At 36.7% G+C, this 25,070-nt stretch overlaps 2 protein-coding genes across 7 annotated transcripts in view; one reads left to right on the top strand and one right to left on the bottom strand.

Annotated features, from left to right (window-relative positions):
• The window catches only part of LOC117243213, a 7,504-nt gene extending 6,400 nt beyond the window's left edge, over positions 1-1,104 (top strand). The window contains exon 2 of the mRNA XM_033510491.1: positions 755-1,104. Within this exon, the coding sequence (XP_033366382.1) occupies positions 755-1,051 (297 nt within the window). The 3' untranslated portion in view covers positions 1,052-1,104. The remainder of the gene's footprint in view (positions 1-754) is intronic.
• Positions 1,105-2,958: 1,854 nt separating this feature from the next.
• Positions 2,959-25,070, bottom strand: part of LOC117242993 (QRFP-like peptide receptor) — an 81,445-nt gene continuing 59,333 nt past the window's right edge. For 2 of the 6 annotated variants that reach the window (XM_033510092.1, XM_033510095.1), the window contains 7 exons: positions 21,782-21,905; positions 18,502-18,707; positions 14,109-14,232; positions 11,913-12,073; positions 9,509-9,670; positions 9,218-9,269; positions 2,959-5,585 (listed from right to left, as the gene is read on the bottom strand). In XM_033510092.1, coding sequence (XP_033365983.1) covers positions 5,274-5,585; positions 9,218-9,269; positions 9,509-9,670; positions 11,913-12,073; positions 14,109-14,232; positions 18,502-18,707; positions 21,782-21,905 — 1,141 coding nt within the window. In that variant the 3' untranslated portion in view covers positions 2,959-5,273. Of the gene's footprint in view, positions 5,586-6,843; positions 7,018-9,217; positions 9,356-9,508; positions 9,671-11,912; positions 12,074-14,108; positions 14,233-18,501; positions 18,708-21,781; positions 21,906-25,070 lie in introns of those variants that run through there. The other 4 variants (XM_033510093.1, XM_033510094.1, XM_033510097.1 and 1 more) reach the window with 4 other exon arrangements.

Below are 25,070 nucleotides of genomic sequence, written 5' to 3'. Positions count from 1 at the left end.
CTTCCGTCTCTTCACTCCGCCCTTCACAATAGTTTGGCATAATTTAGACACGTAGCTCGATGAGACGATATTTCTAAAAATTTAATAAACCACTAATGGCCAAAGCAATTTACCAAAATCCTCAACTTCGTCGAATTAAATCGTTGTTCAGCGGCATAATATACAGGGTGGTTGATAACTGGTGGTACAAGCGGAAAGGGGGTGAAAAAAAAGAAGAAAATATAGAATAAAAATTTCTTTTTTTTTATTTTTTTTTTTTTAATTTTTCCATCGAGACGACGATCTACAGTGAGATTCGTTATAACGAGACGCGATAAAGTGCACGCGTACCGAGCGAAAATTCAAAGTCGATTTTCTCGAAAACAAAGCCTCGAACGAAAAATTTTTATTCTATATTTTCGACTTCTTTTTTCGCGTAGAATCACCCCCTTTTATAATAATGTTACAATTATATTTTTTATTCACTGTATATCGCATACTGTATTTACGATATGTAAATCACAATTTATCAATTGGAATTTTGCGCGCGTGCTATCCGATTTTCAGAGGGCTTCGTTTCTCGAATGTTTCGCGATTCGCATGAATTATCCATCGCCACGAAAATTATAAATATATATTTATGTTAATAATATGAATTTATATAAATATTTCTCAAATTACCGCCGACTGCTTAATGTTTAATCAACAAGCTGTCGAATTGCACCGAATTGATTAATTGGTATCCCGTGTCACTTTATGTTCGAAAATATTGTAGATACAAAATACCGGATCGTGTCCATTGATTTTTCGACTTTCGTTGATGGATGTGCTCGAAGGCGACATCCCACGCCCACGAGATAAATCTCCGCAAAGATCCACCATAAAGAGGAGGAAAGGAAAAGCTGAGAGTGGAAAATCGGCGAAGGCGGAGTTTGACGACAATCTGTTACCGAACGAGGAATTGGCGATATTCGGTGGAAACCTCAAACGATCCGAGGATCGTAGCGGTTTCTCCTTTTGGAATGTCGACGAGAACATGCAGTTACTGGTCCCCGAAAGGAAAACGGTATGATAAAAATCTCATACGATTTCAATTGGAAATCTCTCTTTTATGCTTTCCATATAAAACTTTTTCTCCTGCCCATGTTCTATGTGCGCTTGTTTCATTGAAAATTTACATAGACATGACTTCGACTTGGCAGCATTTTTCATGAGCGACAGATTTGACTTTTAAAGCATCAATCAATCAAAGTTTCGTATCTACCTTTTAAACGTTTAATCCTTTCGCGAAGAATACAGAATGATAAATTTAGAAAATAATTGTTTCTGCATTTCCAAGATTCTCTGTGTCTCTGTAATCAGATACGGAAAATACGTACCTTATACCTCGTGGATGGAGCGCGCAGCTTTATCTTCCTTCAAATCCAGTGAGATGTTATAGAATAGTGGATGGAATTCGTATGAATCGTGCTTTATTATACAAACAAAAAGCAACACCGTTTGTTCATCTTTATTTTCATTCACATTGTTACGGTTTCGAAGATATTGTTCATTTTTTCAAAACATCATTTATTTGATACGTTCTACGATATAACATCGAGATGGATCGTAGAATGTCATTAACGATTGCAAGAATATCGCAAGAATATTAATTATTATAACCGCGGAAAAAGAACAACGACGACATAATTCCAAATTGAAGGGATCAATTCGCTTGCGTGTCTTCAAAGATTTCTACGTTTCCTAAAGTCTTCTGCTTTTAACGTCCAATTAAAATTAAATAAATCGATAAGTTCGATGTTTCTAATTACAAAGAGTCCGATAATGCTTCAAGAATTTGTCTCTCGCGTTACAGGTGGAATTCGGTGTACGATTTCAAGCTATTAGCGAGGGAAAGGATTCAGACGCGAAAGAAAGCACGAAAGCAACGCCAAGAGTGAAGAAAAAGGCCAACGCGAAGAAAAATGTGGACAAGCAGAAAGAAACGAACTATTGCCACGTGGCGATAGTGAAACTTACGCTGGGAAGCTGCATATTGCTCGATTTCATAATACTATGTTCGATGAGCTAGAAAGTTGCTCATTTTTATTTCAACAGACGCGAGCTTTGAATCGAATAGTTCGAAGATCCCAGAAGCTCGCGCATTAATCGCCCGTATTCTCGTAGAAATTACTCGGAGAATTTATCGGTGCATTTTTCTACGCGGTTCCCTATCGGTTCGATTATCGATTGCTCGTTTTTCATATGTGCAAACGCATAATCACCTTCGATTACCCTTCAAATATTCACGAACATGTGCAGAATGTTCTGAATATCGTTGCTTGAGAGGAGATGAAAAATTCAAAAGTCATATAAATTGCATTCTGGTCATTCTTTCACAGACGTTTAAAAAATTCAGGAACGCTTTAAGGGACACCTTAAAGAATAATTCATACACTCTGTAAGAAGTAAGCTTCTCAGTGTTCTTGAATTTCCTAAGATATTACCTTTTTCTTAGTTCTTTGAAGTTCCATGATTTTATGAGTCTTCGTTGTCTTCTCAGCTTTCTTAACTTGTCACGTTTTTCAAGTGTTTGCAATTGTCTGCATGTTTCACTTTGCGCGTCCATTTTCCTACTTTTTCCCCCGTTTCACATCTACTACTACTTTCATTCTCTTCGCATTGCTGATGCCCCATTTCCTACTTTCATTTTCCTAGCTTCCTTAATTTTCCGTTTCTTCTCCTCCATTCCCACTTTTTACTTTTCTTCGTTCCCTACGTATCCATTCGTAACTTGTCCTGTCCGTCCAATCCTCCAAACCTTTCGAAAGTTGCCAAACTCTTCTACTTCTTCAACTCTCGTTCCTTCGCTTTAATCCTACATTTTACAATTGGAACGAGAATAATTCACAGTTCAAAGGATTATCGAAGATTTGGAAATATTATTTTTATTGGCAGTGCATAACCCTTCGCCACGATAATTCGCAATGAAACCCCGTGTTAGATATATTTTGCACAGTTTATTCGAATATTTACATGCAAACGCAGGCGTAAAAAATCGATACAATTTTATGGACGCTCTCCTATAAAATTAAACACGAAGAAAAATCATTTACATACAATCACGCTTCCTATCTGATCCAGTAGTCCGATGCATGACTCTGCAAGACAATTTTGTCAAGCTTTCCAAGGATAAAATATAACACCACGATGACATAGAGTCGCGTATGAATTATACCACCCGTTATTTCCATGTACACGACACGCTTTTCGCTCCAACAATGACTAACACGCGCATATATATGCATATACACAGACACATTCTTTTCAATTACATTCTGATCGCACAGATCCAAGCGAATCTATAATTAATTCGAACGGAAGGTTGTCGATCGATAGGGATGTCATTAAGCTTCGTCACAGTTCATCGTCGTTAATTAGCTAATTAATTGAGTCTTCACATTCAGAGATCAAACTACAACGAAGCTCTTTATAGTCTACGTAACAATGAATGCCTTGAACGCATGAAGTTTTCGTGAGTTCCTAATGCCGACAAGATGGAATGCAAAGTTTCCTAAAATTTCTTATGGTTTTTAACAACGATCGTCGAGTAATTTCGAAAGCTCTCTTCTAACACACCGAAGCATAATTTTGAAAATTACGGTTTCTTCTCCACGAGATGAACGTTTGTCGGATCATTCCGTAAGTAATGTCGTTCTTTAATTTAAGTTACAAGGCGAATGTGCTGTTTTAATTTAAACACAGTTGTTGGAGAAAATTGCAAAGAATACTGAATTAAAATCGAAGTTTGTTTTATCGCGATAACGTTTAGTCGCATGCAGCGGAAACAACATTAGATTACTCAGAGAATTTGGAAGACCGGTGATTTAAAAGGGGAAATTTGTTTCATCGTGACAAAAGATAAATTCATTTATTCCAAAAATACTTTAAAACGTGCAAATGCATCAGAGGATTAACTTTAATTCGGTTATATGTAACGTAATTGAATATTTTACATGGAGATTATTTCAGTTTTCCAGAAGACGAGTTAAAACGTCACTGAAAACGATCGACGATATTATTCGCGAATGAAGTATCAAAACCGAGATGTTCCCGTGTTTCAGCGGATTAAAATTACATTACTCGTGGAATGATGTTATGCCTGAACGTATGATGAAAACTGTACTGTAGGAATCTTCGTATCCATTAGCTAGGACCTAGAACGACGAGAAATTAAAATGGCGAAAATTTCAATTTCTACATTATGATACAATTTGCTAAAGTATATTCTATAGATCAACCGCGATTAAATTACGTAGAGAATTCACGTACAGTACTTTACGGTTAATTAGCGATTCTTTTTCCCATTGGTTGAAAATCAGTGAAGATTTTCAGTCGATAGCTAATACACTTAAGTTGAATCTACAATTATCGATGTAATACCGGGACTGTGTGAAGATTTTTTACAGCGCATCTGTATATTTTTTTTTTTTTTTTTTTTTTTTGAAATTACTCCGTATAGTATATTCTTTATAGAATTTCATGCGATTGCTGAGAAAATTCGAAGCCTCTGTGACGATATAGATTATTTGTATACTTACAACATATATGCTTATATATGTACAGCTATGTAGTAGACAAATCAAATTACATCGTCTTGATGAACGATATTCTGGAAAGAATTTACCCTGCAAACTTCACGAACGTGTTTAGTTCCCATCTGTTTCATTCGTAGTCACGATAATTTAAAAACTAGTGTTCGTCATGAGAGAAAGTTCTTTTGATCAATTTGCGAATTTACTTGGAATATTAAAAGTTTAACAGACTTCACTACACCACTTCTACCGCTTCGCTATGACAATCCCAAATCAGAAATGTTCGTCTAAAAACAGTTGAAACAGATAATCTTCTCTGGTACGTTTACACAATTCATAAACGACTGAAAAATTCTATACATCCAATTAGTCAATAATGTAAACACGTAAACAGATACGAATGATGATGTTTATGCGATTTTTGCAAACATCTGTCCACTTTGCAACGAAAAACTTGCCAGTCTACCTATATAAAACTTTCAATTAAACCTCTCGACCGAAGAAACAAGCAAACGACAATTAATCAATATCCAATTTCGAGGTTTTCGTGAACGAGGCTTGCCAATAGAATTTACGGAATCTCTGATACGAGCAACCTTTGCATCTAAAGAAATATATCGGTCATTTCTCAAAGAAAGATTCTGGTAAAAATCCAACGCGAAAGCCTCGACCATTTCGTTGAATAATTTTTTCAAAACGAATATCACATGCGACGAATTCCTATCTAAACTCTCTCTCTCTCTCTCTCTCTCTCTCTCTCATAGCAATTCTCAGCATCTGTACACTTGAGCAATGCGACGATTCGCGAAATAATCGCGAAAAAATCGCCGAATATGGTTTTGAAATTCGCACATGAGTCTTTGAAAATAATAAACGTGAATAGCAACGTCTTCCTCGGTTAGGAACTATTGGAAAACACTTTACTTCTTCTGGGTTTCTTCGTGACCTGTTCTGTGGTGCTTCTTTGGTTGGTTTTACCTGTGGAAGAGCTGCCTCGACGTGGGCCGGGCACGGCGAAATAATCAGGTCCATCTGAAAGCAAATGGGACGTAGAGGGACGAGTATTAGAGAGAAAATCCGTTGCTCGCGGAATTTCGAAGTCTCTCGTGATCCTTCGATCCACCGAGCTCCGAAAAATCTACTATGCTTCTTCTTAAGATTTACGGTCAAAGGATTATGGGTTCTTCCAATGGAAAAGTATCGAATGGGACTTGATCGAGATTTTTTCTTTGGAATCTTGTTTCATCCTTGGGATTTTCGATGGAGCTAATACAATCGATGGATTATCAAGCATGGATTGTGAATTCTTTTAGCTTTACTTTTGGAACCTTGGACGATTCGAGGAAATTTTCATGGAATTAAAATGCACGTGTATCGAAGATGGATTATGGATTCTTGTAATGGAAAGATCGATCCAAATTTTTCTTTTGCGTTTTTGAACGATCCTCGGAATTTTTTATACGATTAGGATAAAAACTTAGTTAACTGTTATTTGGATTAAATTACGAACTTCAACTAAACTATGAAAATCAACTGCATTAAGTTAGATGGCGATGCGGAGATCACGAAGGCTATGTTAGTTTTGCTTTAAAAGGGACAAAATGAGGCCGAGTTTAGCAACGATCAACTGAAAACAAGCTCGCATGCTGCAACCAAAATTTGAGAAATGGATTAAAGAGAAGAAAGCATAGAAAAGAACGTGAGATAATTTAGTTGATGAGAACGTCGATGAATCAGAATTGCTCGAGAAGTGGGAACAACGTCGGTTCATGAGAGACTGATGTAAACATCGTCGATCGATAAATTCTTCAGACCTTCTGCGAGAAATTTTGTTTCAAATTCTCGTACGTGATTACATTATCATTGATCAAACTTATAAAAATTAAGCAAAAATAAAGCTTTACGTATGTAAAATAAAATTTTAAATCTGACTTTTATTAAATCTACTTTATGTAATTATAATAAAATCCAAAAAGAAATTCATGTTTGATACAATAAAATTTTATATTCATATTGAATTCTATTAAATTTATATTGAATTATAAATTTTATTCGTTCATATACAACATTTATTCGTCGTAATAATGTAACACGTAATTTTTTTCAAATTTTTCTCCAACATAACATTGGAAACAAAAGATTCGGATTATTAAATAGAGAAGACAGAACCGACGAAATTCTTCCATCCCTTTCCAACCCTCTGCCTTCGATTCTTAATTAAAGCGTCTAATAATCAGCGAGATGCATTTAAACATCGCGAAAACGTCGTTCATTGAACTGTTCGATTTACCTAGAGGGAATCGTGCTTCTAGCCAGAGTTTCATCGTAATTATACGATATTTCGGATGCTCGTGGACAACGATGTTTGCCAAGTTGTTTATCATGGACGTATCACGGCCGGACTACGGGGTGGTTGTCGGTCGAGTTTCGATACTTTGAATCCCCGAACGAGTTTCGTGTCCACCTGAATCACGCGTTTAAAACAGATTGATATTTTCTTGCACGAATAGCGCGTAATGAAATTTTGCCTCAGGAATCCACTAAAAAATGGCGCATTGATCGTTAATCACGGTTAAATCTGTAATTTCTTAATTTCTTTTTACCACAAGAGATCGTTATTTGTTAGTTCCATTAGAAAAAAAAAAAGAATATGTTCGAGGGAAACGTAAAGATCGAATGTAGCTGTTTCTTCGTTTTTTACTGTTTGTTAGTTAACAAATAAAACAGGAAAGCTTTAAGAGAGAAGATTGAATTTAATTCTGTACTTTTTATCAAAGGGAAATACCCTTTGTATCCGTTATTCTCTTGCTGTTTATTAAAAGGTGTCATTGTCTATTAGTTTCATTAGGAGAAAGCATACACCTTGTGGGGTGAACGTAAATTTTTCCCTCGTTCCTCATAAGAGAGGAAATTAATTATCAGTTTCATAAGAAAGAGGAAACGCCAAAAGTGAAAATAAAAATCGAATTCTTTCTCTGTATCATTCATCAAAGGAGAAGATTGTTTGTTAATTTTACCTGAGAAAAAACCTCTTGCCATTTCACAAAAAATTCTATTCCATGATTAACATGCCTGATGGAATAATAAAGTTTAATTTTCAACGTTTTGTAAACCGAACTGAACTAGTTGTTTAACGAATAAGAAAAATCAAAGTGATGTTAAGCACCAAGGACGTGTTTATCGTGCTTAATGGCCGGAACGTGGAGAATGTCCGATCGCGTTACGACATGCGAAAAACCGAAACGACGATTTTGTTCAATCATGTACAAGCAATTCCCTCGGAAACCAATTCACTTTTGGGCGTCCTTCTAATTTCCCGAATTCGTAAATCTTCGGTTCGGGGTCGAACACGCGTAAAATTATTTTACGGTTCGCGCAAACCACGACTGTTCGGTGTTTCGCCAAAATTCACGAGCAGTTGGCCGCTCGTGTATTGAATTTTACAAGCTTATCGAAAGCAGTATGAAAGCACGATAGGTAACCAAGCTTCCCAAGTGAATAAAAATGATTAGGTCGAATTATTGAATTTTGACAGGGAAAGTTCGGCAATTTGAAGATTCAAAGATATTTGTAACTTTGCAGAAACGTACAGTGGCTGGCGTAAACATTCCAACACTTACGACAAACCTTATGAATTTCATTATATTTATATATGTTGCAACACAACGATATTAATCGCATACAGATGAGGTGATTGATCGAACGGATTCTTCCCTTCGTTGCCCAGCGATATTCCCACTAGCGCCGCACAGCATCTACACAAGTCACACTCATTACTGCATAGAGAGTGGGGCTCAAAATCTTTTCAGGGGTCATGGGTCACTAAGTCAGTCAGTCTGAGAATAACTAGCCAACTGTCAACATTCCATAACACTCACTTATATGTGCTGTAATTTTTGTTTAATAAATATCACATAATATTATTTCAACATAAACATTGTGTCTTCCACAGATTATTAATCTTAATTTCGAGATTAAATTCTAACAATATATTTCACGCGTTATACGAAACTTTCAGAAATTTCAAGCTCGTATCATCGTTATTACATTGGCAAAATTAAAAATCTGAGCTTTCCTTTCGTATCATTCGCTGGAACAAAAATTGGCTTTGTTGCTAGTGTCGCTAATATTACCAAAAATATTTGTCTTGTTTTCCTGAAGCCTTTTTCTCATCTGGTTCTTATACCTACATTGTATTTTCATAGTATCACATTTTTTATATCATTTCAATTTTAATACACGTACCTGGGCCTAATTAATCAATAAAGACAATAGCACGCTAGTACTTTTCACAGCCGCTGTACGTTTCTACAGTTTCACATGTGACATATTTGTGGTTCTTCAGATTTCGATCGTGTTTTTAATAATACGTCGTGCTTTGTACATTTCGCGAACATTCCAGTTCACTTTCAGTTCCAGGTGAACCTGAAACTGTCTTGGAATATTCACGAAGCGTTGGAAGAAAACGCAACGTCCTATTAAAAACACTTTCGCAAGTCTAAGAACCACAAGTCTGAAATGTAAAAAAAGTTTGAAATATCTTTGAATGTTCGAGTTGCCGGACTTGCCTCGTTAATTAGAAGAAAAGGACTCGCTCTTTCTGGAGTAATTTTTTCTAATCGGCGTATCGATCAAGCGAAACATTTGGGTAGAAAAGTACAGACCATTCGCGGAACAGAATCACAGCCTGACGACCAGGGTAAACGTCTTTCGAGCCTGGAATCACGCGATTAAGCGTAGATAGTTATAGTTTTCGAAAGATCTACCGCTTCAGAGTATCATACATATTAATCCAAAACAATCTGAAATTTAACAGTGATGTTTAAACAGTGTTTTTTTTTTTTCGAGCAAACCTGTCGCTTCTTCCACGTCACGTAAAAGAGCCGAAGAAAGAAGAGAAGAAAAGAACGCCGGAATGTGTGTGCACATTGGGACACTGCATCGGACCTGCGTACCTGATACTGGTCGTCCTGGTCTGGCTGAGGCTTGGATGCCGTCTTACAGGCGCTCTGTATCCTCTTCTGCACCAACAGATCCACCATCCGCCGCAGGCCGCCGATAGGAAACTCTCTCTGAAGTGTTTTGACATAAATCCGTATACGATCGGATTTATGCAACTGAAACACAATGTGCTTAGAATGAAATATCCGGCAACTATTGTAGCATAATATAGTAGCTGGAAAGTGGATGAACTTTATCCTATTAACCGGGAAATACGAGTTAAGTCCATGATGTTTGGCTAATGGTTTCGTTATGTGTTTAGACATGTAAAATTGATCTGGAATTATTATCGAAATCTGCTTTACTATTTATTTGTAATTTTATAGTTATAGAAGTGTTATGGTCAAACCTATTTAACAGATTAATACGATAAATGAATATACAATAAGTCGGCAATTTAACGAGAATAAAAATCTGTGTGGTTGGTGAAAAAAATGAGCGAACATTTATGCGTGAAAAGTTTCAATAGGATTTAGAGAATATATAAGTAGATTAGAGCGCGTGAGGTCAGACAGTTTGACTGCGCGTGAAAGGATTATGTTTTATGGATGCGTTAGCTCTCAAAATTTAAATGAAATGAAATTAAATTATAATCGCGTTAAGTAATATTCTGATAAAATGGAATTTATTTCAAAATCCAGTTTTATTTTTATGACATATTCTTTCATTACTTACATTTCCCTATATTTCATATTTTTTTATTCGTCCCATCATCCGTTTCGATGGAAATCTGATTTTCACTTTAGTCAGGTCCTCATAATAAATTGCTGCGACTACTATTAACAATTTTTAAGCAAATAAATAAATAAATAACGATAGACGAACAACGAAGAGTTTAATTAGAGAAGAATTCTTCTGCGCCGAAATTGACAAAATAGAGATTCGTCCGATCGAATAACTTAAAAAGTGTAATTTATCATCGCTAATATTACTTAGCGTTTAAAGCGTCTTTTTTTCGTAGTAACGATGGCAAGTAACGAAGAAGTGTGTCAGGAGATTACAGATCGTTACTTGGTGTTAATGTAACAGGAGAGGTAATTTTCTCGCGGCATGGATCGTTACACACGCGAATTATTATGTTAACGAAGAGTTATTACGTCAAGAACAACGATTGCATCTGGACAATGACGATTAACTAAACGGGACACATTGCCACTCAGAAACGAAGATTGACAAGGAAGGATATTAGTTAAATTTTTTTATTATTTATTGCTCTCGCAATAACTCTTGGAGCAACATGTGATATTGAATAGCAATCGAACGATACTTTTCGTAATTAAATCAGCATTATTGCAGCTGAAAGGCTTGACATCGCTTGTTTGATGAAAAACGAGCATGGAAATTTTAATGAAAAATGCGAATGTACGTTGGAGATTTAAAACTAATCTGACTAAAATCGTTGTTGTTGAAAGCTGTCTTTGCTATTAATTGTCAGTTTTTCAATTACAGAAATTATGTGATTAAATGACAACTTGTTCGACAGATTAATGGAATAATATATTTTCAATTACTAGGGAATTACAGAGGTGAAACGTGATAATCATTGGAGACATACGAATGAAACAAAAGGGCAGTGAAAAATAGTTACTTGCATATATAATATCCTAATAAGGATAAAACATAGAGAACTACATACATTATTTCTTAATTGCTTTCCATTCATAAGCTGTGAATGTTAGAAGCGATTCCAAACTGTTTAGCGACGGTATACCTTTCTTTGTCTTCGTAATTCCTAGAGTGAAAGAAATATAATACCATTTCATCTTCTTCAAATATTTAATCTTGCTACGATCTTTCATTTTTTATATATTTTAATCTTCTTCCCATTTTACCAAATGACGAAGATTCATAAAGTTTTAGGAAGATATCCAACATAAAATTAAAACCAGGAACCATACGTACCATTGGTCTTATTTAATATTTCCTTTAAAATTCGTGAAGGGTAGAAAAAAATATAATTGGTTCGAGAATAACCGAAAGAAGCAAAGAAGCTTTATCGTATTCAAAGTTACTCGAGTCGTAACAATTTATATGTTTCTTAAAAGGTAAAATGAAAGAATCGTAGGAAATGCATTTAATCGCTCTCGAAACTTGTTCCCAGCGAACTGCCGCTTAGTCATTCAAGGGTTTAATCCACCTTCCGTCTGTGAAAATAGACGAGGAAACGCAAACACTTCTACACGCGTCTCTAATCATCTGTGTTAACTCAACGACGAAATTAAACAAAGCAGGTTAAGAAGTTACTCGAGTGCAACGAGTAGAAGCGTCGGTAAGCTGTTTTCTTTAACAGGCTAATTTAATGAATGCAAAAGAGCAACGTACCGATGTCTAGTAAAGTGTATAGTCTTGTCCACATACCTGTTAAAATAAGCCATCAGCTGAAAAGCTGTGTTGAGGTGTTTGTACGTGCCAACTTTTATGCGTGGCAAATATCCGTAGGAGGTGAGCATGTTGTCCACGAGAATCGGACCCCAGCAAATGACAAACAGCACGACCACGGCGACCAACATTTTCACCACCTATCAACATAATTTTGTTATTTGGATGCGACAGGCTGTTCTGTTTCTTTTGACAATACAGTGTGGCGGATCGGTATCAACCTCCCCGGCGATCCGCTGGTACCAACCGCCAACACCAGAGGGCTACGACGACAACGAGTCTGTCTAACTCGCTAGCGGTCGAATAGACGAACGATTGATACAAATACCGCACCTAGCGAGATTTCCTCTACGTCTAAGGCAGGGACTACCGGGCATAGCCTTACTGATGAGTCCACCGGTAGTCCCGGGACGAAACGCAAAGTCACTTTTCATCCGCCACAACAGTAACTCAAATAATACGAAAGGCTACAAGGTGAAAAATATGATAAATAGACTACTGATCTTGATATGGAAAATTTGGAAGTTCAAAAATGCGAAGTATTTAGTGGATAAGACAAATCTACGTTTAAATTATGTTCAGAAGTGAATATAAATTTGCACAAATATCCGCGCTCCAACGACGAAGTTGATAACACTGTCAGTCAATTCTACATTAAAATGACCATTTCATTTAATTTCCAGATTAAATACACGTTTTATCATACTCTTGAATGTTTACAACATACAGACTTTCTCTGAGAATATCTGAAAATGAAAGAGTTGAGGAATAAACATATCGATCTGCACTGTTTGTAGAACCAGGAAAGTAATAACTTTTGGGTAATTACTGTTTTATCCTTTCTCTCCTTTTTCTTCCTGACTCGATGGAGTCACGATTCGAAGCGAACTCGCTCTTTCAAAAGTTACCAGTTCGTCCTACATTCGGACCCTTTTAGCCGTCACTTAAGATAAACGCGGGTTACCCACTTTGGATGAATTTTATTTCTCCGTCGCTGTAACTTCCACAATCGATACGGCTTCTTGCCAATTGTTTTCGACCATCTTCCAATCGGGCGATCAAAATCTTACAAACTTAGTGTGAATTAATCGAAATCGATCGAGGACAGAGAGAATCACGTTCTCATTAAATTTAATCGAATTCTCCGTTTGCACACTTTTCTGTTCGCTCCTTTCGTGCATTCGAAATTAGATAGATCTAGCGAGTAGCGAGCTGCGACTAAGAAAATGGTATTGTAATCTATAATAATCCTGGTATTGTAATCCTTTTTGTGGCAACCTGTTACCAGGGATCTCTCGCGCAAAAATCTGCTACAGTAATATCGATGAATTGACAAATCGAAATTTTATATCACACAGAATGATCGAGTGACTGATAATTTGTAAAATTTAATTTCTTTTACTAGCGAAATTACTGTTACGGGAAGGGACTTCACTAACGATGTTAATTTGATAGCGCAGGAGAACGTGGATTATTTTCTTACTAAACGCAGCTCGTAATAATTCGATAAAAGAAATTATCGAATTTCGAGAAACCAAGCGAAATGCCACGTCGTTAGCATGAACGGAACGTTTATTCCATTCCGATTTGGCCCGAAAGCGCTGCTTGAGATGCATAATAATTACCATTTGAATCAGAGTGTCAGCGGTTTGCATATGCAAATTGCCTTTTATGAAACGAATGGAGAATATCGGACTTTTATGAGCGAGACAAACTTCTTGAATGATAGTTTAATTTCGCGTCGAGACTCCATAAATCTTATGGTTATGATTACTTTCGATTCAGGAACATTAACGACGTTAAATAAATTAAATAGATTCTCGAAATTTCGTACGAATCTTATTTTAAAACTCTCGTCGCGTTTTCTCGAAATCATAGGAATAGATGGTTACATAAGGTACATATTCGATATTTCCGACATCCTAAAGAAATATTCTGACTCTTGTTTCGCATGAATCTTTCAACGGAAGAATACTTTTTCAGAAGAATTTGACGAACGTTTACTTAATACTCTACGAATTCCTATCTTCATTCTTCGGAATAATCTTATCAAGTTCTCTGGTCGAGTGAAGATCTTTACGAGTGGATGCTTCAAGCGGATAAATATACATAGATTGGATACGATATTCGACAACAAACGTTTCCATAAATCCGATGCTCAATTACAAATCCTACCTGTCTTATCGTTCGAGATTCCTCTTCGGTCTGGCCATCCTCTCTCTGGGCACGACGACTATTTCTTACGCTCTGCCTCTGTGTCATTGGTATGGATTCCACATCGACGTTTGTCGGATTCAGTCTGTAACATTTGGAAAAGGAAAAAAGAAAGAACAAAAGAAGTTGGTGATTACAGTAGAATGCGCGATATATTCCACCTTTATAAATTGTTGCCCGCAGAAAGCATCTTCTCCAGCGGAAAACATCTCCCTTTGCTAAATTTCTCCCTTTCACACGTTCGAGGCATCTTTTACTTGCAAACTATTTTATTTCACTCTTTTGCTAGTGCAATTCCTTTAACCACGATCTTCCTGGCGACACAAAGGTGCTTCGTAACCAGGGAAACGTAGATCGTGCGTGTCTCTACGACCGTTCCGCAACTCAGAATTACCATACCATTCAAGCGTGGCTCTAACGTCGAATCACGAGACCGATAAACCGACACGTATAAACGTAATTCTCCGATAGACACTAAGATACCAGACGGCAAATCGAATCGTGTCGTATCTGCAATAATCGCTGTACTGCAGACACAATACGCATTCAAGGTAACTTTAAAGAGGATATCACGAATTCTAGTGGAAGCATTCACAGTTAATGACTTTAACGTTAAGCGAACGATTAACAGTATCGCAGAAGTCGTTGAAACGAAAGAAATTGCAGTGTGAAAGAGGAGAAAATACAAAGAGGAATTATTTATTTTCTCATGTACTTTTTTCCTTACAGAATTGCAAATTCCAGATATAATAAACAGGTTGACAGGCCAATAAATAGTTGGTAATTTATTAAAGTGGAATTCCGTTTATACGAATTACTTCTATTTATCTAAACTCTATTCGTCGGAATAACATTTTACGCAGCTCTCAATTAAAATAGAATTCTCCTTTTATACGAACTCCGTTTATTTGGACGAAATTTTAGTTGTGCAGCGTGTGATTAAAATGAAATCCTGCAGGCTGAGTCCACTTATTTGAACGTAAATTCATATCATGTTTTATAATGAAACTTACTAGATTTGTAATAACATTGTTTTCGATAATACAAATTGCGTTGTCAAAAACGTAAAACAAAATTACCTTTTGGCGTTCACGCGAACATTTTGTTTCCACGTGTTTCTAACGAGCTCGACGGATAAAGTACGATGAACAACGACGAATTCACAGCGTTTCGATCCATAAAAGAATACCGTGTCATAAATTCCGATCGAAAACTAGGACTGGCAATGCAACTTCTCGATAGATTAAACGTTGAATCGAGCTGGCAATTTTGTGGAACGAAACAATAGGGTTACTTTGCACTGCAGCTGAACTTTCAAAAGTGGAAACTTTCCAAAGAAATTTTTTCAATTTCTCTTACGCTTGTTCGGGTCTTTTATTTAATCGTGAAGCTATTTTCATAAAAATTCTCTCACTGACATAATTGAAAATGCTCTGCAACATTTTCTGAATCATTATTATATTCAGCTCTTTTTATACAATTTTTAATTACATCGAAACTTTCCTCATGATAATTAAATCGTTTCATTACGGTCTGCTTTCGAATATTTCTGCTGCATATAATCAGGATTTTATATTCCATTGTGATAGACATATTAATATGCTGAACTTAACAATGACTCCTTTTGTATTTTCGACCAATCGCCGGGAGACGTAATCGCGAGGAGAGACGTCAACGGGGGTCGTAAATCCCCGTTACGATTATAACAATCGACACCACGAATTGATCGATCCCCTGATTTCCGTTGAGATAATAAGGGGTGATTGAATTTGTATAACACCGGGATTCACGGTATTATAAAATATATATTTACACCACTTAGATTACACTGACGTAGAGAAATAAATAGTTAACAACTTGTCGCACGAAGATGCGATAGACATGTACGCTAGAGCAGGGCTCTTATAATGGAAATTAATGTGTCAATGGACTTAGCACTGTGATGTGTTTAGGAGAGAAGATGTAGGTTCGACAACACCGAGAACCGACTAAAGATGTGCGTAAAGTATGCAACTCTCGCGCTATGTGTAGACTGATGCGTTAGGCGTTAGTTGGTAGACTGTCTGTCGCTCTTGTTTTAATACGGAAGAAAAGTTCGGTGTGGGTGTGCCCCTGTGCCTAAAGAACGCCGATTCGTTGGTCCCACTTTCGTTAGGAAAGGTGAGGGTAACGAACCGCGGTGTCGATTGGTCATGACCTGCACTACTGCTCGAAGGGATGAGTAGGGAGTCTCCTACCATCGTGGTGCGTAAATGACTGTGTGCTTAAGAAAACCTAGCTCGTTTTATTACAGGGCTATTCGGATTTTCCTAATGGGTGCCTACCCGCTTTCTCCGTGTTTTTAAATGCGACTAATAAACCCAAGGACACCTATAAAACCGACTGTGTTTCGAGCATATTTTTAAGCTTTAGCCATTCTTCAAGGCAATCGGATTGAAGACATATGGCGAAACAATGCAGGGAAGTGAAAGTTATGGTGGGTCCTTAGGTTTATTGAGGGTCGAAGTGTCGTTACGCAGGTCGGTTGTTGTCCGGTCGCGCGGGCTGGCGTGCAAATGTTTTAGGCGGCGTAACACCTTTCTTTGGGGCTCGAGAAAAGATAAACGTTAATCGATGCAGAATTTTTGTCTCGAAGATATAGAACGAAGAGAAATTATCATGCGAATTATCTATTCATCGTTTTTAAAACTCTGCATAGTGAATAAACTATCGAGCAATTATTTCAAGAAAATAATATTTTAACCGGAGTATATTTAAACGCTGAAACAATAGAAACATTCAAAGGTTATTCATACCTCTCATTGACATTTTTTCTTTTTATTTAATATTTCACATTCACAATTTGTCCAATTTGGACATTTGCTTTAGAATTTTTTAGCTGTTTGATTATCATGTGGGTGGCTACCCCCAGCGGAATACCATCTTCGTGTTTGTTAGGTTATATCCTTTATGAGATCTGCCGGGTGTTTCCATTTTAGTCTCATTGACATTTAAAAATCAAAATACGAGATTGCAAGTGATTCATAGCACCTTCCTATTAAAAACTGTTCCAACAAGCAATGTATTATATAATGAAAGAGCGAAATTCTTTTTCAATGTTGTTTTCTAAGGCGTAACAGTGGTGCGTCGATATTTCGGAATCAGAAAACTTTCACGATGTTACTCTGCAAAGTGTATTTGCTTTCCTACCGCGAAGAAAATATGTGACAACTGGCACTGACGTGTATACAAACTTACAGCTGCTTTTAGGCATTCAACAGATAAATTGATACACGAAATGCATAAAACAGTATGCAGATGAAAAATAGAATGGAGAAAGCTATTACAGAGTCGATCAATTTTTCAATGAATTTATACAAAATTTTCATTCGTACTCGTGTTCGCGTTTGTTTTATATTGAATGTTCATCGATGTTCATAAAAAGAACTGATAAAAAATGACAAGTATAAAATTTCAAGGTCACATGATCATTAATCAATCCATTCCATCGTATTTTTGAATAATTGTACAAATATTTCACTATATAAAAATGTAGATAAATATTTACAATTTTATTTTACGTTCCTGATTATACACGTTTCTACGTGGCTGATTTTTAAATGAAGTAAATCAAAATACGAAGCTAAATGCGAATAAATAAAAAAAAAGCTGACTGTGGATTTTAATGCAAGCAAATAAATCTGATGGAAAACGGATGAAAAATAAATACGAGAAAAGTAGTCTGGACATATTTGTTAAAAAATCCTAATGTATAATAAAGAGAGAATAAAGATAAAGACTCTCTAGATTCCGGAATAAACCTAGCGAAGAATTACATACTGGATGAATCGTAAAACGTTACTAATTTACAAAGCTAAATATGAACCCGAGAAAGGAAAACTTATTTCGATCATGAATCACTGAATCCGAAAGTGACAGTGAATATATAATAGAACACCACAGATTAGCATTACAAAGTCAGGAATCAGTCGGAGATTTCAATTTTCGATGCGTTCCATTATGAAATATGTAATAAAAGTCAGCATCGATAACGGATCGCACTGTCAGCTAATATTACGTGAATCCTAATCGGTCATCTTTGGCGGAAACGGATCCATAGAAATGCAAATCTTGAAAACTATATTTCATAAGAAGGGATGAATTTTATTAAAATCTATCGCGCTGTTCTATCGTTCTTTCCTTTCTTTTTTTTTTTTTTTCTTTTTTTCATCAATGTGAATAAAACGTCTAAATACCGAAATACACGATTATAGTGTTATGCTATTATAAAATGACACGCAATTGGACCATTCGATGGAACAAAAATATTATGATTTTTTTATCGAATAAATGGAAAATTTAGTTAGAAACTCACGTGCGACGAGATGTCAGGTGATATCGACGTTTCATAACTCGCCAAATCTCCCAACAAATAGCCGTGTAACAATAGCCCATTACGGTCAGTGGTAACACCAGAACCAGGACCAACATATAAACCTCGTGTGCACGCCACAAAAGTCCAAATTCCGAATCGCGTACGCACCAGTAAGCAATCACCCTCAGTCCAACCTCCTTATGCGTCTGAAACAGAATTTTACATCGAGTTTTAGTCTTATCTGAACTTGTCGGGGGGACGAACAGTTTATATAGTAATCGGAGTTCACATAATAGGGGATTACCCATTTTCCTCATTACCTGGTATACTTCAGTTCAGGTAATAGGAAATCACGTTTAGATAAGCGAAATCAAGCAGCAAAAATTCAGTCAATCGGGGATTAACTAAAACCTCATTTCGATAAGTTGAGTTCTACTGTGATTTCATCTTTATGAAATGTTCGTGGATGGCGTAACGAACAATTATCGAAGGTTTTAATATGATTTCCTTAACGAATTACGAACTACGAACTACGAATTGCGAACTACGAACTGCGAACTATTATCGACGAACGTTCCTCTACGTTATATGAATATAATTTATTGCGTGTTCACTAATACGAATAATTATTACTACAATTATTACCTAGGCTTGCGATTATATCCGTCGTTCGATTAGAGCAGCGTCGTACGTCGTGTGTCACGTACTGCGTCGCAATGTCGACTGTCGAGAAACAGTTGTCGATAGACGCTCGTTAATTCGACCCTCGCCCCGAGGCGGTATTTACATTATTTTTGCAGAGAGATCGTTAGCCTGGTATGCGTCGCACGGACGCATACATATTATTTTCGTATGAAGCATGTGTTTGTAAATATCAGTAACATTAGTTCAATTATTTACCAATTACAAATTAAACAAGTAAGATATTTGTAATTTTCTAATTCAACTTAATAAATTTTCAATGCATGTTCGTCAAATAAAGGTTTAAAAGATCTTGAAGGAAACGAAGCAGGTAAAAGAAAGTTTATACAATGAAAAGTATGAAAGGACATCGTAATTTTACAAAATGAATTTATATTTAATCAACAGTGAATGAATATTATACTTTATCGTCATAATATGGTAAACAATTTTCACTGCAAAAATTACTGAAATTCATAGCATATTAATTTCAAATATTCCTTTATCCTATATCCCAAACTGTATGTCAAACCATAAACCTGAATACCACGGATTCCCTTCGCAGAAAGGAACACTTTGTCGAACAGGTAGTCGCTCCATGGACTCGGTCTAACAATCACAAGCTATGTACATACTCGTGAACGTATTCCTCATTCCACTGCTTTACGGCATCGCATAAAGACATTTTATTAAACTATTCGAAATAGGTTTAGAAACGGCGATACAATTCTTCACGGTCGTATCGTACGCCATTTTATCGTCACACTCGCCCCATTTATTTTTACTAAACACATGCCTCCATGCGTTATCTCGTGTTCCATTAACTCTTTCGTTCTTTTGTTACCCATAACAGCCTTTTCATAGGGAAACACAAAAATGTCATTATATAGTACAGTATGTCTGGCGTATTCGTATACACGATGTTACACAGGGTGGTTGGTAACTGGTCGTACAAGCGGAAAGGCGGTGATTCTACGCGAAAAAAGAAGTCGAAAATATAGAATAAAAATTTTTCGTTTGAGGCTTTGTTTTCGAGAAAATCGACTTTGAATTTTCACTCAGTACGCGTGCACTTTATCACGTCTCGTTATAACGGGTCGTTGTCTCGATGGAAAAATTAAAAAAAAAATTTTTTTCGCGTAGAATCACCCCCTTTCCGCTTGTACCACCAGTTACCAACCACCCTGTATACATAGTATTATACACATAATATTTTTTAATACACTAATCGGTGGAGCTCGGCGTTCTTTTTTAACATCTTATAATCTTATATCAAATATATATAATCGGATAGTCTGTAACTTGTAAAATTATTTGCATAATTATTATATATGTATGTTAAATTTTGACAATGCGAAATATGAAATGCAGTGACAAGAATTATCGAGAAATTCCGGATCAAAGGAATCAGTAGTGACACCGTCTTTTAAAATGTTAGCAATAACTCGGGCGCAAGATAGCGAAGAGATAGCACGAAGCATCTCTTGACTGAAGCTGACAGAACACGCGATTTCCCGCGATTTTCCATTTCTCTTATCGATCTTTTGAACTTCTAAAAAAAAAATTTAGCCCTTTAACGCTCCGATGCACAGATGTTTGTCGCCTTGAAACTTGGAACGAACATGAAACAAACATCAGAGTCGATTTTGTGAGTAACTTTTCCTCAGGCTGCGATCATGCTGCAATCATGCTGTGTCATACATATTTGCACGAGCCAGCAATTTCTGTAAATGGAGTATCGGAGGTCGAAATTGCAAAAAATTGCTGTTTGCGATTTCTGTCTAGTTTTTTACTTTGATGAACTGCGTGAAAGAGCTTGGATAAAAGGGACTGATAACTGACGCTGTGACGCTGGATTTTGCAAGAAGATTGAGCTTTCCATTTTCTCGATTTTCTGGCTTTAGATAGATTTTAGTCGAGGCACTGTACGTGATCAAAATTTAGAAAGAAAGTTGACTGAAATCTCACAAGTAAGTTGATCGCGATACTTGCGATCAAATTTGTTGCAGGTACCCATTCGATAATTACGATGATTTTGTACCATGTCGAAGGACAAATTCGTCGAGATAATTTAGTGGACGTTTCTAATATAAATATTAATTATAATAAACCTACAGGCGTTTATGTAATTCCATATTCTCATAGATGTGTATGTTAGAGTTATCTAACAGAATATCTGATCTGGAATCTAAAATGAAAATTAATTCTCTTATTAAATTTTATAACGAAGCTTCTTCGACCCTAATTTAATATGTTCCTGTATCCTATATAAGCTCCATATAGATCTGCATTTTTTAAATTCGTCATAAAGGCAGAAACGATCACAGTCTAATTACGAGTCCTGCAACTTGTTTCAATGTACTTATTTGCAAAGAACGGTAGTTGTTGTGCAATTAAAAAGTGGCTTAATGCGTTCAGAACGAAGCTGTACGCGGAATGTTTGTACTGCGGTACTTAGTTATACTACTTAAAAATCTTATATAAAGGATTTCGTCATTGAATTAAAAATCTCTAATATAAAACAGCGAGCTCATCGCAAGAGACCACGAGCAACAATGTTAATTAAACCATACTCTTTTTAAAGGAAAATAATTCTCACCTGTGTGAAGATCATAGGAATACCGAGAAGGAATGACACCACCCACGTTGTAATTACTATTTTACGTGCCTGACTTATTGTACAAGTGTACTGCGCCCGCATTGGATGAACTATAGCGTAATATCTGTAACACAGGCAAAATTTTTCATTAATTTGGCAATGTCCTATAAACACACCAGCGTGTGATAAAACAACAGTGGCTACGCGAGATTGCACAGTAGGTAAACCCATGAAGTTACATGGACAAAATCAGAATGACGAAATTATTTGAAAATATCCCAGGAATGATATCAGATCATTCGAATTCTTCAAATTAATATTTTAAAATGCGTAATTTTCATAGATTGATATCGAGGTAAACAGTGGTACATAAATTGGCCCATAAATATAACATAAACTGCTGTTAACGATATTCAGATATTTCTGTATTTCGCTATTACACGTTCGTAATATTTATCAAGTCTACACATATACCGAAAGAATGTAGAAAATATAGAAAATTCATGAAAATGCCGCTCGATGAAATCCTAATTAAATTACATATGTATTCTTAACGAGATCATTATCCTGAAGGATTTTGGACTTATACTCGCACCCATCTTATCGTTTGCGCAGCATTATAAGCATATTACATTGTTGGCTTGGCGAGCTCTTGGTCTCATTATAAGAATGTCCACGTGACGCATGTTATCTTCATTGAGAGGATTCAACGTAGATCCGTAGGTTCTCTTTCCCACAAAATTGGAAATTTCATTCTCATCTCTTGCCATAACTACCTACGACCAGTTGCTAACGCCGCTCGGATTAATTCCTTGTAATACCTATTATCCCTTGGAGCAACGTAGATTCACAGCTGATACCATATTCGTATATAAAAAGCATTACACTAGCTGCCCAGAGGTTCTTCAGTTTGTTAAACTTGCTACTCCATCCGGGACTTACGAGAGTTTCCCAATTTTCCACACAACGTTATACAGAACCAGTTACGCTCCTAGTAACTGTATTAATCGCGTTTGCAAACATGCTAATATACTCGTCCATCGATTACGCTCCTTTTGAGAAAGAACTTGAGAAAAATGTTAGAAACACAGTGAATTTTCGACCAATCGCGGGGAGACGTAATCGCGAGGAGAGACGTCAACGGGGGTCGTAAATCCCCGTTACGATTATAACAATCGACACCACGAATTGATCGATCCCCTGATTTCCGTTGAGATAATAAGGGGTGATTGAGTTTGTATAACACTGGGATTCACAGTATTATAAAGTATATATTTCCAACACTTAGTTACACTGACGTAGAGAAATAAATAGTTAACAACTTGTCGCACGAAGATGCGATAGACATGTACGCTAGAGCAGGGCTCTTATAATGGAAATTAATGTGTCAGTGGACTTAGCACTGTGATGTGTTTAGGAGAGAAGATGTAGGTTCGACAACACCGAGAACCGACAAAAGATGTGCGTCAAGTATGCAACTCTCGCGCTATGTGTAGACTGCCGCGTTAGGCGTTAGTTGGTAGACTGTCTGTCGCTCTTGTTTTAATACGGAAGAAAAGTTCGGTGTAGGTGTGCCCCTGTGCCTAAAGAACGCCGATTCGTTGGTCCCACTTTCGTTAGGAAAGGTGAGGGTAACGAACCGCGGTGTCGATTGGTCATGACCTGCACTACTGCTCGAAGGGATGAGTAGGGAGTCTCCTACCATCGTGGTGCGTAAATGACTGTGTGCTTAAGAAAACCTAGCTCGTTTTATTACAGGGCTATTCGGATTTTCTTAATGGGTGCATACCCGCTTTCTCCGTGTTTTTAAATGCGACTAATAAACCCAAGGACACCTCTAAAACCGACTGTGTTTCGAGCATATTTTTAAGCTTTAGTAATTCTTCAAGACAATCGGATTGAAGACATATGGCGAAACAATGCAGGGAAGTGAAAGTTATGGTGGGTCCTTAGGTTTATTGAGGGTCGAAGTGACGTTACGCAGGTCGGTTGTTGTCCGGTCGCGCGGGCTGGCGTGCAGATGTTTTAGGCGGCGTAACACACAGTGTGTAATTCACCGATACGTCCGCACACTATTTCTGACTTGTTATCACTGCCAATGACAATTATTTATTCATTTATATTATTGTATATTTTTTTCTCTGTACCAAAGGCTACCACTCGTACATAAATGAATAAATAATAAGGATATAGAACGTGTGATTTGCTTACTGATGCACTATGTTGATGACTGAAATTCGAGATACTTGTCAAGCGGATTTTCATGAAGCGACAGACGATTATTGTCGACTGGACGATCTGCCGAGAGGCCCGCTATAATCTTCTATCCCGTGGATTTTATAGGCACCACGCGCCAAAAAGAAAATGAGGAAAGTGACTACGTATAAGAAGAGGAGTCGATAGAACCACGCGAAAAATCACGACGAATGCCTTCTTTTATGGTTACGGTTATTTCTTGACACTGTTCCGCGTTTATCTTCGTTTCTTCCATTACCTGCCTTCTTCTCATTTTCTTCGCTCCACGCCTATGCAATTAAATGAAAAGCTTCGCGACGATCGTTCGCCTCTCTTCCACATGGCGCAGCTACGAATACAAAGTGGTTCTATATTTCTAGCCTCTCTATCAATCAATTCTCTTGCCCACGACGTTCGGTGCAAACGAATTGAACAGAATCACGCTTGCAGAAGCTACGCTTTCTTCCGTCGCTCGATACCAGCAGCGCGTTGTGCAGAATAACGTCACTTTAGTGGGCAGAACAGTGACGTGATAGTTACGTACCGAATATAAATTTCAGCCTGTTTCGCTACGAAACAAACAGCTGTACCAATGTACGATATTTCATTGAAACTTTATGAAAACTCGAGACCGAATCTGGTCAGAGCTGGAGGAGGAATATACAGAGTAAATTCTGTACTTTATTTACATATACCAAGAAATCTACTTTGGCATGAAATGGACAGATAGATGGAAGCTTCGTGAAGTTTCCACGAGATAATGCGAATAGCGTCAATCATAATCATACAATAAAATGAAATTCTCAATAGAAACTCTCAAATAGTACTGTATTTAAGAAGTTGTTTTGAATAGGAAATTTTATATAAATAATGAATTAATTTTATAAATTATTATGATTTTATATAATAAGAAGAGATGAAATTGTAACATGGACACCATGGACAACTAGTCTGTTTATGTGGCTCTTTTACGTTATAGGTTTCATACGAAATGAAGAGTATATTTAATATATTTCATGCTAGCCAGATAAAAATACGTTTGATGCAATTTATT

The sequence above is a fragment of the Bombus vosnesenskii genome, unplaced genomic scaffold, assembly GCF_011952255.1.
Source record: "Bombus vosnesenskii isolate JDL3184/JDL3185 unplaced genomic scaffold, Bvos_JDL3184-5_v1.1 scf7180000013265, whole genome shotgun sequence".
NCBI classification, from domain to species: domain Eukaryota; kingdom Metazoa; phylum Arthropoda; class Insecta; order Hymenoptera; family Apidae; genus Bombus; species Bombus vosnesenskii.
Note: the sequence above shows the minus strand (reverse complement) of the source record. Positions and strands in the feature narration are given on the sequence as shown.